This window comes from Micropterus dolomieu, linkage group LG02 (genome assembly GCF_021292245.1).
Source record: "Micropterus dolomieu isolate WLL.071019.BEF.003 ecotype Adirondacks linkage group LG02, ASM2129224v1, whole genome shotgun sequence".
Taxonomy (NCBI): Eukaryota; Metazoa; Chordata; class Actinopteri; order Centrarchiformes; family Centrarchidae; genus Micropterus; species Micropterus dolomieu.
The window spans coordinates 22983054-22998239 of record NC_060151.1 but is presented as its reverse complement, the minus strand read 5'-3'; the positions used below and the strand labels follow the sequence as shown (position 1 = coordinate 22998239).

The 15186-nt window shown below is 42.5% G+C and overlaps 2 protein-coding genes across 2 annotated transcripts in view; both read right to left on the bottom strand.

The window, feature by feature from the left end:
• Nucleotides 1-12170, bottom strand: part of LOC123983654 (FERM, ARHGEF and pleckstrin domain-containing protein 1-like) — a 52495-nt gene extending 40325 nt beyond the window's left edge. Inside the window, exon 1 of the mRNA XM_046069930.1 lies at nucleotides 12143-12170. Within this exon, the coding sequence (XP_045925886.1) occupies nucleotides 12143-12170 (28 nt within the window). The remainder of the gene's footprint in view (nucleotides 1-12142) is intronic.
• Nucleotides 1-13203, bottom strand: part of si:ch211-278a6.1 (SRC kinase signaling inhibitor 1) — a 145722-nt gene extending 132519 nt beyond the window's left edge. Inside the window, exon 1 of the mRNA XM_046033893.1 lies at nucleotides 13071-13203. Within this exon, the coding sequence (XP_045889849.1) occupies nucleotides 13071-13095 (25 nt within the window). The 5' untranslated portion in view covers nucleotides 13096-13203. The remainder of the gene's footprint in view (nucleotides 1-13070) is intronic.
• Nucleotides 13204-15186: the final 1983 nt, after the last annotated feature.

The window sequence follows — 15186 nt, the reverse complement described above, 5'->3', positions numbered from 1 at the left end:
TGCCGTTTTACTCCTGTGTAGGCGATCTGAGTTTGCTTGATAACCCCGAGTTAACTCTGAGGAGATTGAACTCCCTTCGTAGTATAGGCCACTGGTTAGATGATATGGTGCTTTTATTTACCTTACTTATTTCACCATCTGCTACAAATTTGCAAGCGCCACTTTAACCCCAAAACGGACTTTTTGTCTCTTCCCCTTTTCACAGTGTAACACAGAGGAAGAACAATATTTAGCCAAAATAAAGACAGCTAACACACAAATATCTATGCGTATATGTTTAATTCATCCTGCAGCTGCCCAAAATGGAGGTACTACTTCAACAGAAGTGCCCAGTGTGCTTTCAAGCTAATCTCAATGGATTCTGCAGAGCAGCACGATGCAGCACACTGCTGAGCCAGTGAACCAAGTGATGAAAGCAGCAACAAAACAAAGCACAAAAGACTGATTTTTCAGTTGGGGAACATCATCAGCTGTGGTACCATCCAACTGGTTTTTCTTCTTTCTCACAAAACAACACTCTGACAACCGTGTTTTATAAACTTCTTTTAGGCACTTCTATTGATTTGAAGCAATTTTGTAATTATTTGTGCTGTATTTTGAATTACTGTCAAATATAAAAATCATAGACAGTAGACCAATAAATCACACACTGAGTAGCATTCAGAAGAGCTCAACAGTCCTTTTCTCAAGTATAAAAAATATGAATCCATTCTGAGCAAACAAAACACAAAAACACCTGACAAGAGGATGTTTAGTACAGTGAAAGAATTGCTGCAAATGAGCAAACAAGTTACTGTGGTTACAGACAAAAAGACACTTCAGGAGGAGGTGGATGGAAACCTCGTCCAATCAGAATCTGCCAGCTGCTCTTTTATCTTGCTTATACATCAACGCATATCTCCCTCAGAACCTCACTAAAGGCACTAACACTTGAAAGTAAAGGGGCACACATTAAAGGAATCTAGCTACTGTACTGCACCGCCTCGATTGACAGACAGGGGGAGCCACAATTGATAGAAAATAAAAAGAGGGCAGAAAAACACTCAGGTGGAGGTCACTGGTAATAGAGATGCCCCTGTGGGGGCTGTCAAGGACTCCATACTAAATCGCTCAGGTCTAATAGGTCATTATCTGTCCCATAGGCCTTATAATATTAACAGCACTGCGCGCGCACACACACACACACACACACACACACACACACACACACACGTTGGTGCATAAAATGCGTCAAATCACCCACTTACTGAAATATGACTGATAGGGTGAAATGTGGTCTCGTGGCTTAAGCAGCAAAGAAAATCTTAGGACATAAACAGAAGATTTAAGAAGCCTTATCTATCTGAGCTGATACACAGAGCATTTGCATATTCATGAGATGAGCAGGGTTATTACGAAGGAGGGAACAATGCCAGAGGAAGAAGGCAGGGAGGGAGTTATAAATCTTTTCACAATTGTGTTTCTGCATTGTATGTGTACAGTAGGACTGTGTCTCAGCGTGTGTTCCCTGAAACACATACTGTATCGGTAGAGGAAAAATCTTAGAAAAGTGATTAAAATGCATAGTTAATGCTCCGATAATCTATATGTTTTAAAGTGATGAACCCACTGAGACTTTTCACCCAACTCTGAAAAGTTTATCGTTTTAGTTTTATAACAGCAGTTTTATAACCTACAACTTTACTGTAATGGTTCTGTCTCAACATAAGCATTCTTATTTTAACATCCTCCAAATGAATGCTAATATTCCTCATTCTGGACGTGAAACTTGGCAATTGTTTAATCACACATGAGGCATTGGTAAGAGTTGCACACAGAGATGTGGACTCACAAGCAATCTATCGTTTACTCGGTAAGAGTTCAAAGAAGAATTCAGCAAAAGGTAATCAGTCAATGAGGGAAAACCTCTGCACCCAACTTTCAATCCATCCATCATCAACCGCTGATCCTGTGTACAGGGCCGCGATCTGTAATTTAATTTAACTGTAAACACAGTTTTGCTGTAAAACATCATGTATGCTCAGCCAACCTGCCCTATATAAATAAAGGTTAAATAAAGTTGAAATATTAATATAGTAAAAATATCTATTTCAAGGAATGCTTGAGCAAAGAACCAATTCTTATATATCTAATATATTTATGTACCATACGACCGTTTTTCTGTACATCACTGACTGCTGGTACATTAAGCTGGCTCTGGACAGGTCAGAACCTGTCAATGCACTGACAGTATCAGGCTAGTTATACAACAGCCTTCTGCAGGCATGTTGCCAAGGCTGTCGGTAGGAAACCGACAGCCTTAGTGGTGTAAAAACTTCCTAACTGTAGGTAGAAGAGTGAGAGCTGGGATGGCTTTTTAAAGATACTGCAGGAAACAACTTTTAAGTTCTAAACCTATTAAAAAGGGTCCCTTGGGCAAAACCAGCAGGTACATAATGAGAAGATAGTGAAAATAAGAGACGTAACATGAAAAATCAAGGTTTATGTAAAGGATGGAAGCCTGGATTTCTGTGTGTGTGTGTGTGTGTGTGTGTGTGTGTGTGTGTGTGTGTGTGTGTGTGTGTGTGTGTGTGTGTGTGTGTGTGTGTGTGTGTGTGTTTAAGATGGCACAGGCAAAACTTGTTATGACACAGCCATTCTACAGCTAAAAGATCCCCTGCAGTAACAACAGAACTGTGAGCATATCAGATCTGCAGGACCAAACAATCATCTTAATGTTAAACCCTGACAACACTAAAGATTAGAGCTGCCACCTAATAGTCGACTAGTCGATGAGAAGCGTCTTTGTCGAAAAAGCGTTGCTCAATTACTTGTGTAGCCGCAGGAAAAACACTTACTAAAACCTCGAACTTCATTATTGTATTGGGGTTGTTGTAACACAGGCCTTTTCCCTTGTTACACAGAAGTCACTTACGGGGCGCACTGCTCTGCTGCTGACTCGAGCTGCCATTAGCTAGTTGGCTGGTCCTATTAGCTGATTCTACCCAGACTCGGAGCTCGGAGTACCGTGTTAACTAGCACAGGAGCTTTGGACCACGGGATACAGAGGTTTTCAGGACCGGGGTGGGGGACTTTATATATAATTGAATGAACCCCTATTAATTGGCAGGTTCCACTGCCATTGAGGCAACACAGCACTCAGGAAGATATGAAGGTAACTGCAAACAGCATCTACTGGTTTTATTTGTTATTCTTGAATCTAATTAAACAGTTAAGCACCAAAACAAGATTATTATTATTCTATTATCATTTTAGTGGAGTGAAAGCCAAAACTCGATTTGTGCTGCTAAGATTGGGAGCCTAAGGTTTCCTAATGATTGTGTAATGATGTGTAATTTTCAGTAAATCTTGTCATCGCTGCTGGTTAAATAAGGGGATCTCAGCTGCTGGTGGAGCAGCACTGTTAAGGTTACTTCTTTTAAGGGGCAGGATTACTGAGCTGGCTCTGACATGTAGTTTGTTGACTCCACTCCCAGCAGATCTGCTGCCAAGCCTCTTGGAGTATTAGCAGTCTGCCATTCTCATTCCAGACAGAGCCAATGGGCTAACCTAACAAGCACTCTCCCACAGGAACACATCTGTTGTCAGATTAGTTAGGCTCTAGCCATGGGTTATCAATCAAAGTGGTGAATTACATTACATACTGAAATTTATTCATCATTTACGTCAGCTGATTAAATGATTTTCCAGAACAGATGTAGGCAGGAGCGATAGAGAGGCGCCGAAAGACAAGGGGAATGTTAAAGAGAGCATGTATTCGGCTTCACAAGCCAAACAGAAGCAAACCTGAGAAAAATTTGAATTGGAGTTCATCTGCTGCTGTGACAAAAGCAAGGCTGGTATAGACTTTGGCTGCATTTCACTCAGCAGCATTCTAATTTAATGGGTTTATAACATTTGCAAATGTCATTGTACTTGCTTTGATATCAAATCTAAGCTCTAGCCTCAATATTTGACTACTGAAACACCCAGGTAGCAGGTAGTGATGACAGCTTTTGTGCCTGACTGAGGCATACAGAGTCTTTTGGTAGTCTGTTTGTTGGTGACAGGTGTGCAGAGATAGCTGGGCTCCAGGTGATTGGCACTTAAAACTATGAAACACCAGCTGAGGCCCAGCAAACACAATGACTTCAGGAAGAGTGGCAAAGGTTAAACTGAAGAGCACAAACTGGGATGATACTTAGTGAAAACACAGACAATGAATGACCCTTATAGCCCCAGAACAAGCCTGAACTTCTAGAATAACGCCGCTCCTTTGGCACAGTTGTCCTTATCAGTACAGTGTTTTATGACCCTTTGAAAAGAGCCAGGGTTCATACGATTAGTCTCTTTTGTCTGCTACCTGGAGGGGAAGACATGCACAGTCACAGAAATGCTGATTTTTTTCAAATAATGAGAATACCATGAGATATTTTCCTCATCGGGAATTAGCCTGACAGTTTAATTGGAATGCTACTGCCAGAATGTTTTTTAATTAAAAGAGGCAAAAAAATTACCTCAGAGAAACTGAAAAATAAATAAAAGGAATCAATCAAAACAGCCAGTCATTAGCTGAGACGAGACAGCGGCTGTCACTGCAGATTGGTCGCCTTGGCAACAGGTCAGCTGTTCCACAAAGCAGCTAGCTAGCCCCCACCCCCGCAGACACATGCACACATACACACATACACATTAGTCCGCCAAGCACACAGTGTAAGGTTGCACAAGCATGACGGTGAGAGACGCAGCCAGTGACAGATGTGGCACAAGCACGGCAGCAAAGATTACGCTAAGTTGTCGAGTCAACATGGCACAGATCTGTGTAATGATGCTGATAGTCATGTGCCACAGTACAAACTGCTCTCTGTCAACTGGCATCAGAAAAAAGAAAATCAGACAAATGGGGAATTAGAAGACAGGAGGTAGGTTGTGGATTTTCCTAAGGCTGCCTTGCAGGAAATAGCTTTTACAGTAGAGGGCTGTGAAGTTAACAGAATCAAAATTCAACTCTGGTCTTTCATCATCAAATCACGTATTGAAATTGTTTCCTTAAACCCTGATCTAAAATGACAGTTAAATGAGAAAATACACGTTGAAACAGTGTCACAAATACAAAGATGGCATATTTATTTGAAGCAAAGTGAAAACAGTGACACATATCGGAGATGAAATCCCATATCAAGCATCTCAGCCCGTTTTGGGGGGTGGGGGTTGGGGGTGGTTGTCATGTCTCTTATGATCCCAGAACGAGTGAGGAGATGAGCAGCACACAGCAGTCCCTAGTGGGGTGTTAGAGTAATTGCTTGTTTCACCAGTCCCCTGAGGATATCACAAAGTGGGCTGCAGAGGAGCTCGTGAAAACCGCTGCAAAACAGCAGCTCCACGTTTTGCCTCACATCTCCACTACTTGAAAGACAAGACGCGGTGTGTAGTCAGAATGCATCATCCCTGGCTTAGTAAGGTGAAACCATTATTTTGGATGATTTATTTTTCAAAACAGATTGCAGTTTAACATTAATGATGCTCGGCGCAAACTGTTCCTGATGTATGAGGGAAGATGGTCTGTTGATGTTTGGTGCAAACCTAAATTGGGAACATATTGCCTAATTAAAAACAACAACTGTGTAGAGCATTGGTTCTCAAACTTTTTCACATCAAGGACCCCTAAACTCACACAAATTAGACCATGGGCCCTTATTTGATAAGATTTTGTCCCAGGATCACCCATCTGATAGGATTTTGGGTTTTAGATGTTTTATTGCAGAACGTGTATGACACCCATGACCAAAACAGTCATACATTCTGTCACTGTGTTACTAATGGATGGAATTATAGTGAAAATAACTGGGGGACCCCTGGAACCCTCTCAAGGACCCCTGGGGGTCCCCGGGCCCCACTTTGAGAATCACTGGTGTAGAGGTTTCAGTCTGCCCTGACAGCAGCATTGCTTTCTTCCTTTTCGGATGTCCATAAACTATAATCTCCAGGTTCAGCAGGTCTCAGCACAGGAGTATGCTCACGTAGTGATTACGCCAGTGTCAGGAAGAAAGTGTTTCTGTGGTGGAAGGAATACAACATCAGTAACAGTATTCATTTGATGTCTTGTTTATTAATTTTATGTGCGCTGGGCACTTCCATGCATGACATAATAAATTAAAAAAAATTCAGAATGGTGTGATAACACAAAGTTTTATGATCCTTGTGGACATTGCAGTTTCAAGAACATTTGTTCTCGAGTCATAGGGGGAAAAAAATCCAAAGGCTTTGCTCGATTTCAAGTCAAGTTTTTAAAATTTGAAGTGTTTTTTTGCTGCAAGAAGCTTGATTGGAGGGCATTTGGAACACATGATTTCCCATGATAATGAATTGCTTCTTCGGTAGCTAGCTAGTATCGCTTTCATTCAGTTGCACATATACTCCTGTGCTGCATGCAGCATTTTCTGCATTCTCCACCATTACTCCATGTCCTTGCACTTTTGGAAATGTCTTATGTTATCTGTTCTTGTATAACCTTGACCATACCTGATTCGAAGAAATAAGTACATCCTGCTCATTCATCACTTTTTGTGTGTATTAGTGACTGGCTGTCCTTCTATACAACACATATTCCAGACACAAACAGCCATGTAGTAATGTACACCTTATCGTGTGTGTCCATGTTTGGATGCAGGTTTTCCATTCACTAATCACTTCACGTCCATTGATCTTTGTCCACATGTGCATCAAGGGCATCAGCTCATTCTTTATCTGCTTATAGCCAACACTGCGTTCTCCTCCTCCTCCCTGGCATGCTGTTTCCTTCTCTATCTCTTGTCTCTACCGGTGCGGCATGTGTTTTGAGCATCTTATTTGGGTTGGTGTGCAGAGGGATGAAAAGGCGGGGCAACCGTACAGATGGATGCATGGGTTTCTATGGTGATGTACTGTAGGTGAGCAAGGAAGAGCAGCCAGTTGGCACGAAAGAGGAGGAGGAGATGACGAGTTAGACGTTAACAAGCTGTCACTGCCAGCACAACACAGCGCCCACTGCAACAAACACAAACAGCAAAGACAACCTTCTGACAAGCCTGCTGTTATAAACAACAACCAAACAGACATACACTCTGTTCCGCCCACAGAGGAGAGGTACAAACTGCAGGTTAGGCTTGGATAAGATAAAGTAAAATTAATGTGTTAAGAGGAAAATGAAACCTGTACTTGTACCAAAAGCGTTAGTACTGTAAATTGCAGTTTTACTTAGTGAAAGTTTGAAAAACAGCTTTGAAAATCTCTGTCCTCTTCCAGACTAACCTCGACGCCTCGCTCCCAAATGGCTTACTACAGCAGGACAGGGATTAGCAAATGTTGCTACAACAATTTCAAAACTTTTCTTCAACTGCAGCAGTCAAAATCAATCAAACCAAAAAAAAGAGAGAGAGAAGTTCAAATGTGTCCTGGGGCAATTTGCTTACTTTGCTTTGTTTTTTACTTTAGTGATGTCAGGAAATCAGAAAAACATTTAAGAGAAGCTTTGCCTTTCCTTTGATTGATTTAACTTTACAGGAGACCCACAAAATCATTCAAACATCCATAATGACTAAATGATGCATCACTTTAAATCTAGAAATGCTGCGATCAGGAATCCAACAATGTTCCTGCCAGTACACTTTTTTTGTTACATACGTATGCTGGGATCAATAGCTGCAGGGCACCGATACACACAGCACCAAGTGGCATTTTCCCAAGACAAAATGACATTTATGATGAGTCTCAGGGGCAATATCATTGGATGTTTCCTTCAATCTTTAGGCCTCATGCTGACAATCACATCTAGGGTAAAACTGCCTCTCTGGACACACAGACATAGACGGGCTAGCCTTTGAAGCTAAAGTAGGACTCCTGTGGGAACCTATAGTTCTTTAACAACTGAGAATAAAGCAACATTTAATACAAATGGAGACATCAAGAAATGTCAGTGATAGTTCCTCCCCTTTCTTCATGCCACCTGCTGGCTGAATAAAACTGAAATCTGACAATTGTTAAGTGTTCTGCCCCAGAGCCTCAGAGCACTTGGCAGAGCTGCCCATGGCTAATCCAGTAAGCACTAGTACTGACTCACAACTAGCTGAGAGACAGTGAGAGATTGAGATTGACAGAGAGGGAGACAAAGGCAGCTACTGAAAGAGACAGGCTAAGAATAGAGGTGGGTGACACTTAGAAAGCCATGGAAGGAATACTGAGGCTGGCAGAAAGAGATTGGTGAAGATGAAGCAAATTGATAGTTTAAGGTGAGTGTTGAAAACCAAGTAAAAACTGGAGGAAGAGCGGGGAGAAGTGGGGCAGGAGGATGTTCGGAAACCAGCAAATGGGGTGAGAGGAAAAAAGTGGACATCGGTGGCCAGGGGCCGGATGAGCAATGGGAGCAGCGCAGGGTGTCTTCCAAAACCATTTGTCACCCAGAGACTCATTACTGTTTGTGAGTGGGCGTCTGGTTATAAATAGGCTTTGGAACATGTGTTTGACAGGAGGGAGTCTAGGATTTGATGGCAGGACATTAATCTCAACAGAGAACTCCCGGAAGACAGACGGATTGACAAACAGACGGATCTCCCAAAAGCAAGCAAGCACATTAATTTATCAGTCAGCAACCCACATCTACTGTCTCTCTCAAATCAGCCTGTTCAACTCTGTCCTGACTCTTCTTTATGTGCACCTGACTCTTACACCAAACTGACCTTGAGTTATCCTGTGAAACACATGGCTGTTTTTAAGTTTTCAAAAGCCTTACTTTCCCAGCTTCTTTTTGGCCACCTTTACATGCTCCAAGTTCTGACTGTAGAGATCTTCATGCTTCGCTAGACGCTTTTGAGATATTTCCAGTTCTCGCTAAAAAGGTTGTCAGTCACTCACGGCATGCTCTCCAACGTCTTTGTCTTGCTTAGACTTGCTCTGCCCTTATTTGCATCCTTTCCTTACAGACCCTAAAAATGCAACACTCACTGCCTTTAATTAGAAAAAAAACTCTAACCACTCTCATCGCCAGTTGACATCTGGTTATATTCGGTTTCTGACCTGCTGTTCCTCTCACCCTCTGGCCAGTTAGAGCAGATGTGCACAAATGCTCCATTTTCTCTGTCTATACTACAGCAAGGCCCTTGTGTCACCTCCACTGCTACCTCCTGCCACGCACAAACTATTCAAGCTCAACAAATCCAGTCTCCCTAAGCATCAGCAAGGATCTTCCAAAACCTATGCCCCACTGACGCAATCAGTAAATAGCTAAGCCCAAGCTGCTTTAAACTGACTGATCATTGCTAATGACTGGTTTAATGATCTGTCTGGTCCCCTCAGTCCTCACTGCCACCTAGTCTAGCGATATCTGATTTCCCCTGGTAAGAGACATAATCCATTAAGCCATGAATATTTACAATTTTCCATACATTGAAACACCAGTGACTAGGGATGTCACAAGAACCGATGCTTCAGTACCAATTTGATGTCACAATTCTTCAAACATGACGGTACTCATTTTTCTACAGTACCGTACACCATGGAAGATGGCAACAAATGCAGCTGCAGTGACACCTCGACACATCAAAAAGAAAACCAGTAAGAGTTGTGTATGGAAACCGAGCTGGAGTTAATTTAATAGTCATCGTATTTCATGGCTGTTAACTTCAATAGCTCTGTGTCAAATCCTCGATTTCTCCCAGTGTTGGGATATGTTGGACAGCTGACTTAGGCAGACGTTTCACAGTTTTGATCAACTCAAACTCACCAAAGATGACGATGCAGTTTGCAGCACAAATAACTGAATATCTGTCCAACTCGCCCTTCGCTATAGACGGAGTGAAGGACCGTCTTAAAAGTGCAATACAAAATATTTTTAATGTTTTTCAACATACGAATCTCAAACCACTGCCAATCTACATAGTGACCGCCCTTGTGAAAAAAGTTAAGAAAATGTATTAATTAATTATCTTACAACTTTCACAGCTGTTTCATGTTTTATGTAAAGTTCAAATATTTTTATTAAAGGAGTAAAGGATTAAAGGAGTGTATGTCAAAATATATGGGATTTATTGTTTTGTTTTGTTAGCATGGTATTCACTGGAATTTCACTGGTATTGGTATTGACTACTACATGTCTGGTATCGCAACATCCCTACCAGTTACAGAAATAATGATGATATACGCAGCCATTATCATGACAAGAATATCTTGTTTGCTTTGAGGTATTGTAGATACTACAGATTAAGATTTAGAAGTTTTTATGTGTAGGCTGATAATTATTAGCCTTATAAGTCATTGTATGGGTTCATGGACACAAAGTTTTCTTGAACAGAAGATTGAAATAGCGAGTTGAAGGCCTGTCCATCATGTAGAACCTGGGATCAAACTGCACTGACTTCTGGTCTACTGGTGGAGGATTGACAAAAGAAGAGAGCTTCCTGATGGAGATCAATGAAGTATCATGTTAGAGTTACTATAATAACATTACAACTGTATCATCACTGCAGTACATTACAGTATCATTTAAACTTAATGATGTTGTAAATGGGATTTTGTGTGAGGCGCATGCACTAATAAGAACATCATACATTAGAACATTTCCAAGTCTGGCAGCAAGTAAAACAATATTTCAAGAAAATTGCTATTGCTGATAGATTCTAAAATAAAGCCTGAACAGTTGTGTGGTGAGAACACATCCCCACAGAGAGCTAATGCCAGAGGTCGACTGAGTCATGTCAATGCGACTGCACAAGAAAACGAAAATATATCAAAGGGAAACATCACTTTGAGTCTAAGATGGAACTCTCAGGAAAACTGCCACAGCCCTTCATCATCTCCTCTCTCCACGACCAATTTCACCCTCACATCTCGCTTCTCTTCCCCATGGTAGTGACAAACAGTGCAGATCTTTCAAGTTCAACCCGCGAGGCTGAGCAGAGATGCATCTTTTAAAGGTTACTGTTACCACACAAATAACAAGAACTTTGGCTTTGTACTGAATTTGATGTAATTTGTAGAGCATGTGTTGATAAGTTATCTCAAGCTGTTTACTAGTGCTGAAATAATTTAGGTGCCAGAACACTCAGCATTAATATTTTTGATAACTGATTAATTGTTTATCAAAAGGATCACGGTTTCCTGCTTATTCACTGTTAGCAAGTGCTGCTCTTCTCTTGTAGATCACCACAGAAAGAATATCTTTGTATTTCCGAGCGTTCGTCAGACAAAACAAGCAATATGAAGACATCACTTTGGGCTCTGGGATATTGTGATGTGCATTTTCTGACATTTTATAGACTAAAGACTACACTGAGTACACATTGTCTATGATCCATCACAGAGCATACATGCATCTACTCCACACACGTAAGAAATCCCAGCACAAACACAAGTGTCAGCTGTTCGCTTTTCTCTGCCCACTGCTTATCCTCTAGCTGTGTTGAATCCCTTTAACTCATTTTATGAAGACAATAGAGTGTAGGTGTGTTTATAAGAGGTGGATGTAGAAAGTCATTTATGCAGGGAGAGTCCGCCTGGTGTTAATCTCTGAAACGGCTGCTTTCCTTAAAGTGTACACTGAGAGAGAGAGAGAGCGAGAGAGAGAGAGCGAGAGAGACAGAGAGAGAGAGACAGAGAGAGAGAGACAGAGAGCCTTCCCCTGGCATTACCTTTAAATGCACACACAAGCACGCACACACGCATGAGATCGAAAGGAGGGCATGATGAATAAATAATGGTTTAAACTCTGGAGGTTCACTTGATCAATTAAGGGGGGAAAGGATTCTTTTAAAGAAGCAACAATACAAGACAGCAAGAGAAGGCCAAGTAGTAAATCAAGGATCACTACACAGGCGTCACACACACACAGACACATGCACACTTTAAATATATATACACACACACACACACACACACATGCAGATGCACACACACACATGCAGATGCACACATATACACACTGCATGGACACATGCGCACATCCTAATTTGCGATTCAGTGCTGTGAAGGGAAAGACAAAACAGGGGAGGAGAGGTGTTGGCCTCTATTGACTCAAAACCCTGTGGGCTAATGAGAACTCAAACACACAGGCACACACAAAAACACCCATCCACACACCCATTACTGTCATAGTGCTGTGTCGGAGTGTGAAGGCGGTGTGTTAGCATCTCACCACAGTCCTCTTCATCTGAGGCTATCATGAAGGAATATCTAGCGAGAAGAATCCCAATAGCTTGTCAGCGTCCTTCTCGGTCTGTGAGCATCGTGGTCACCCGACAGCAGACTCAAACACACACACTGTCACTGAGGCCATTAGAGTGGTATAATTATGAAGAATAACCAGTCTAGCTGGCCCAGCTGTCCAGCTTACATCATCCAACTAGTTTCCCCAAATCATACACTGTTACTAAATATGAGCAGACAGCAGAGGGACAGGGAAATGAAAATGAAGCATAATTGGAAAAGGGAGTGGCAACACCGAATGACTGAGGGCTTTTATTTTGCCATGCAAACCTCTCCTTGGAAACAGACGTGTTCGATTTATAAGAGAAGCACGAGCCCTTGCAGAGAAGATAAAGTAAATTCAAATAAGCTTCAACAGCAACAGAGACATTTTGGCTCTCGCAAACATGCAAATATGAATCAGTGTGGCAGCAGAAGAAGCAACAATAGGAATCAAATAAACTCAAACTGACTGGCTACAAATGACTTAAAAAGTCCCAAAGGACGCACAGGAAGCCATGACAGAGTTTGTGAAGAAGCTTGTCATGATTGAGGCAGCGGTAGCAGCTTGAGTCCTGGAGGAGCCACCGAGCTCCACAGCCTTTGAACATACAGAAGGCAGGCAGAAGCCAACAGCAGAGCTACGTGACTTTCATGACAACAACCATAAACACACAAACACACTGTCACACACACATCCAGAGAGTCCCTCAATACTGCAGGTTATCAAGATTAATACCACAAGCATCCAAGCAAATGCACCAACTAAAAGGCCTTAAAAACAAATTGAGAGGGGGAAAGGAGAAAAGACAAAAACAAACAGGAATGGGACATACAAAACAGGGAAGAGGGGAGTGGGGACCACTCCAAGCGCCCACCTGAGGGTTTCCCAGCATTCTCCATCTGTGCTCCTTTCAGCCCTCTATCCCTCACTCTGTTTTCTCATCTGGGTCATTCCATCCCTCCACCCATCTCGTCATTTATCCCCAGTCTTCGCCACCTCACCGGGACACTGGCTTAGGCGGAATATTGTGCAAAAAATAAAAAATAAAAATCAAAGAGAGGCAAGGCAGGGAGGGACAAAAGGATTGTGAAAGAGGTGGGAGAGAGGAGGAGTATGGGAAGAAACAGCGAAGGGAGAGAGATACAGAGAGCGAGAGAGAGAGCGAGAGAGAGAAGTAAGGCTGCCAGTTCTGAACATTGTCTCTTTTCTCTCTTTCGGATTGTGTGTCCCTGGCTGTCTCTCTTGCTCGCTCCTCTCTCTCCATTTCCCTCATTATGTCCATTTGAGTTGTCGTGCCAAACTAGCAGCACAAAAAAACATGGCTCGCTGTGGCCTTAAAACACCTTGCAGACTGGCCACCTCCTGCTGGCCACTGCCCGTGGACCTGTGTACACTGGTTGTGTGCTGGGGGGCAATGGATTGAGCTGGGGCGTGTGTGTGTGTGTGTGTGTGTGTGTGTGTGTGTGTGTGTGTGTGTGTGTGTGTGTGTGTGTGTGTGTGTGTGTGTGTGTGTGTGTGTGTGTGTGTGTGTGTGTGTGTGTTGGACTGTCATGTCAGCCAGCCAGAGCAGCAGATTACTGACGCTCCACTGGCATGTCCCACTTCATCCTTCTCTCTTGTCACCCCGGCAACACCTCCACTCATCATCCTTCACACTTTCTCCACCATCTGCCTCCATGTCTCCCTCCCCACCTGCATCCTTCCTTCACTCAACGTAACCTGAGAAAGAGTCTTTAAATTTAATTTCATCCATCTTCAAAATCTATACCAGCAGAGCTAACTCCATGCAGCCCACAGGAACAGAAAAGATCGTCAATCTCTGCATCTCGATCTGCTCTAATAAAATCAAAGCGGTGTATATACACACACGGCCCCCAGGGTGCTTCCTTGCTCAGATAAAGATAGCCAATCCCAGGCTGAGGAGGCAAGAGGAGTGGTGCGGTAATTAACACCAGTGGGCCTGGGCTTAGGTTCATGTTAACACTCAACAAAGCTCAGAAACCACACTGACCAACAACCATGGCAAAATTTAGAGCTGTATGAAGGCAAATGCTTTGCTTTCTACTCCTCTGAGAAAGTGATGATGTTTAATTAACACATCAGTCCAGATCTGCACCTGAGAGGCCTTCATAAACAGCAAGAAGAGGTCAAAGTGAAGGCCTCCTACAGAAGGCATTGTAGGGAACGAATGTCTGCAGTGTGAGAGAATCTGCTTTGAGTGTGTGTGTGTGTGTGTGTGTGTGTGTGTGTGTGTGTGTGTGTGTGTGTGTGTGTGTAAGGCTAGGTTCAGGCTTAATGTTCAACTGTGACTTTTTGCTAATCTGTGTTTTTAAGTAATGAATGAAATAACTGATGCCATGTGGACAAGTTAAGTTTCCATTCAGTGTTCACCAAAACACATTTTGTGTATCTTTGGGGCCTGATAAACATGTTGAATGCATTTCCTCCATCATGAACATTTGCAACGCTGATATTTGAAATATTTTGAATCATGAATTGTATATATCATTTTACTAGCTTGCAGTCTTCTTATTATTTTGACTATGTTGGCCCATTACTTCATCTCTCTGCATGGTATCACCACTGACTGTCAATCAGTAGAGTAGCAGGAAACTGGCAGCACTGCATTGCCCACCTGCATGTACACAACAGAAACAAAATGTGGACCCACTCACAAGAATATTGCTCCATAGCACCACTAGTGGTCAAAAACTCCACAGGGTACCTTTAATGCGGAGTGGATGCCAGCTGCAAGTTCATTTAAAAATGATAAAAAGGATCACTCTGAACTCACTGTCCCTGTAAGAAAAATCATAATCATCCTTAGCTGCAGTCTAACTGAGTGAGTGTGATTGTGAGACGAAGGCCCACCCACCACTTTCACCGTACAGAAGACTGAAGAGCAGCGGGTGACACCCACAGATATCTTGCACTATGCAGAGCTATACCTGCTGAGCTGTGCAAGGTTAACAATGGCCACATAGGGCTTG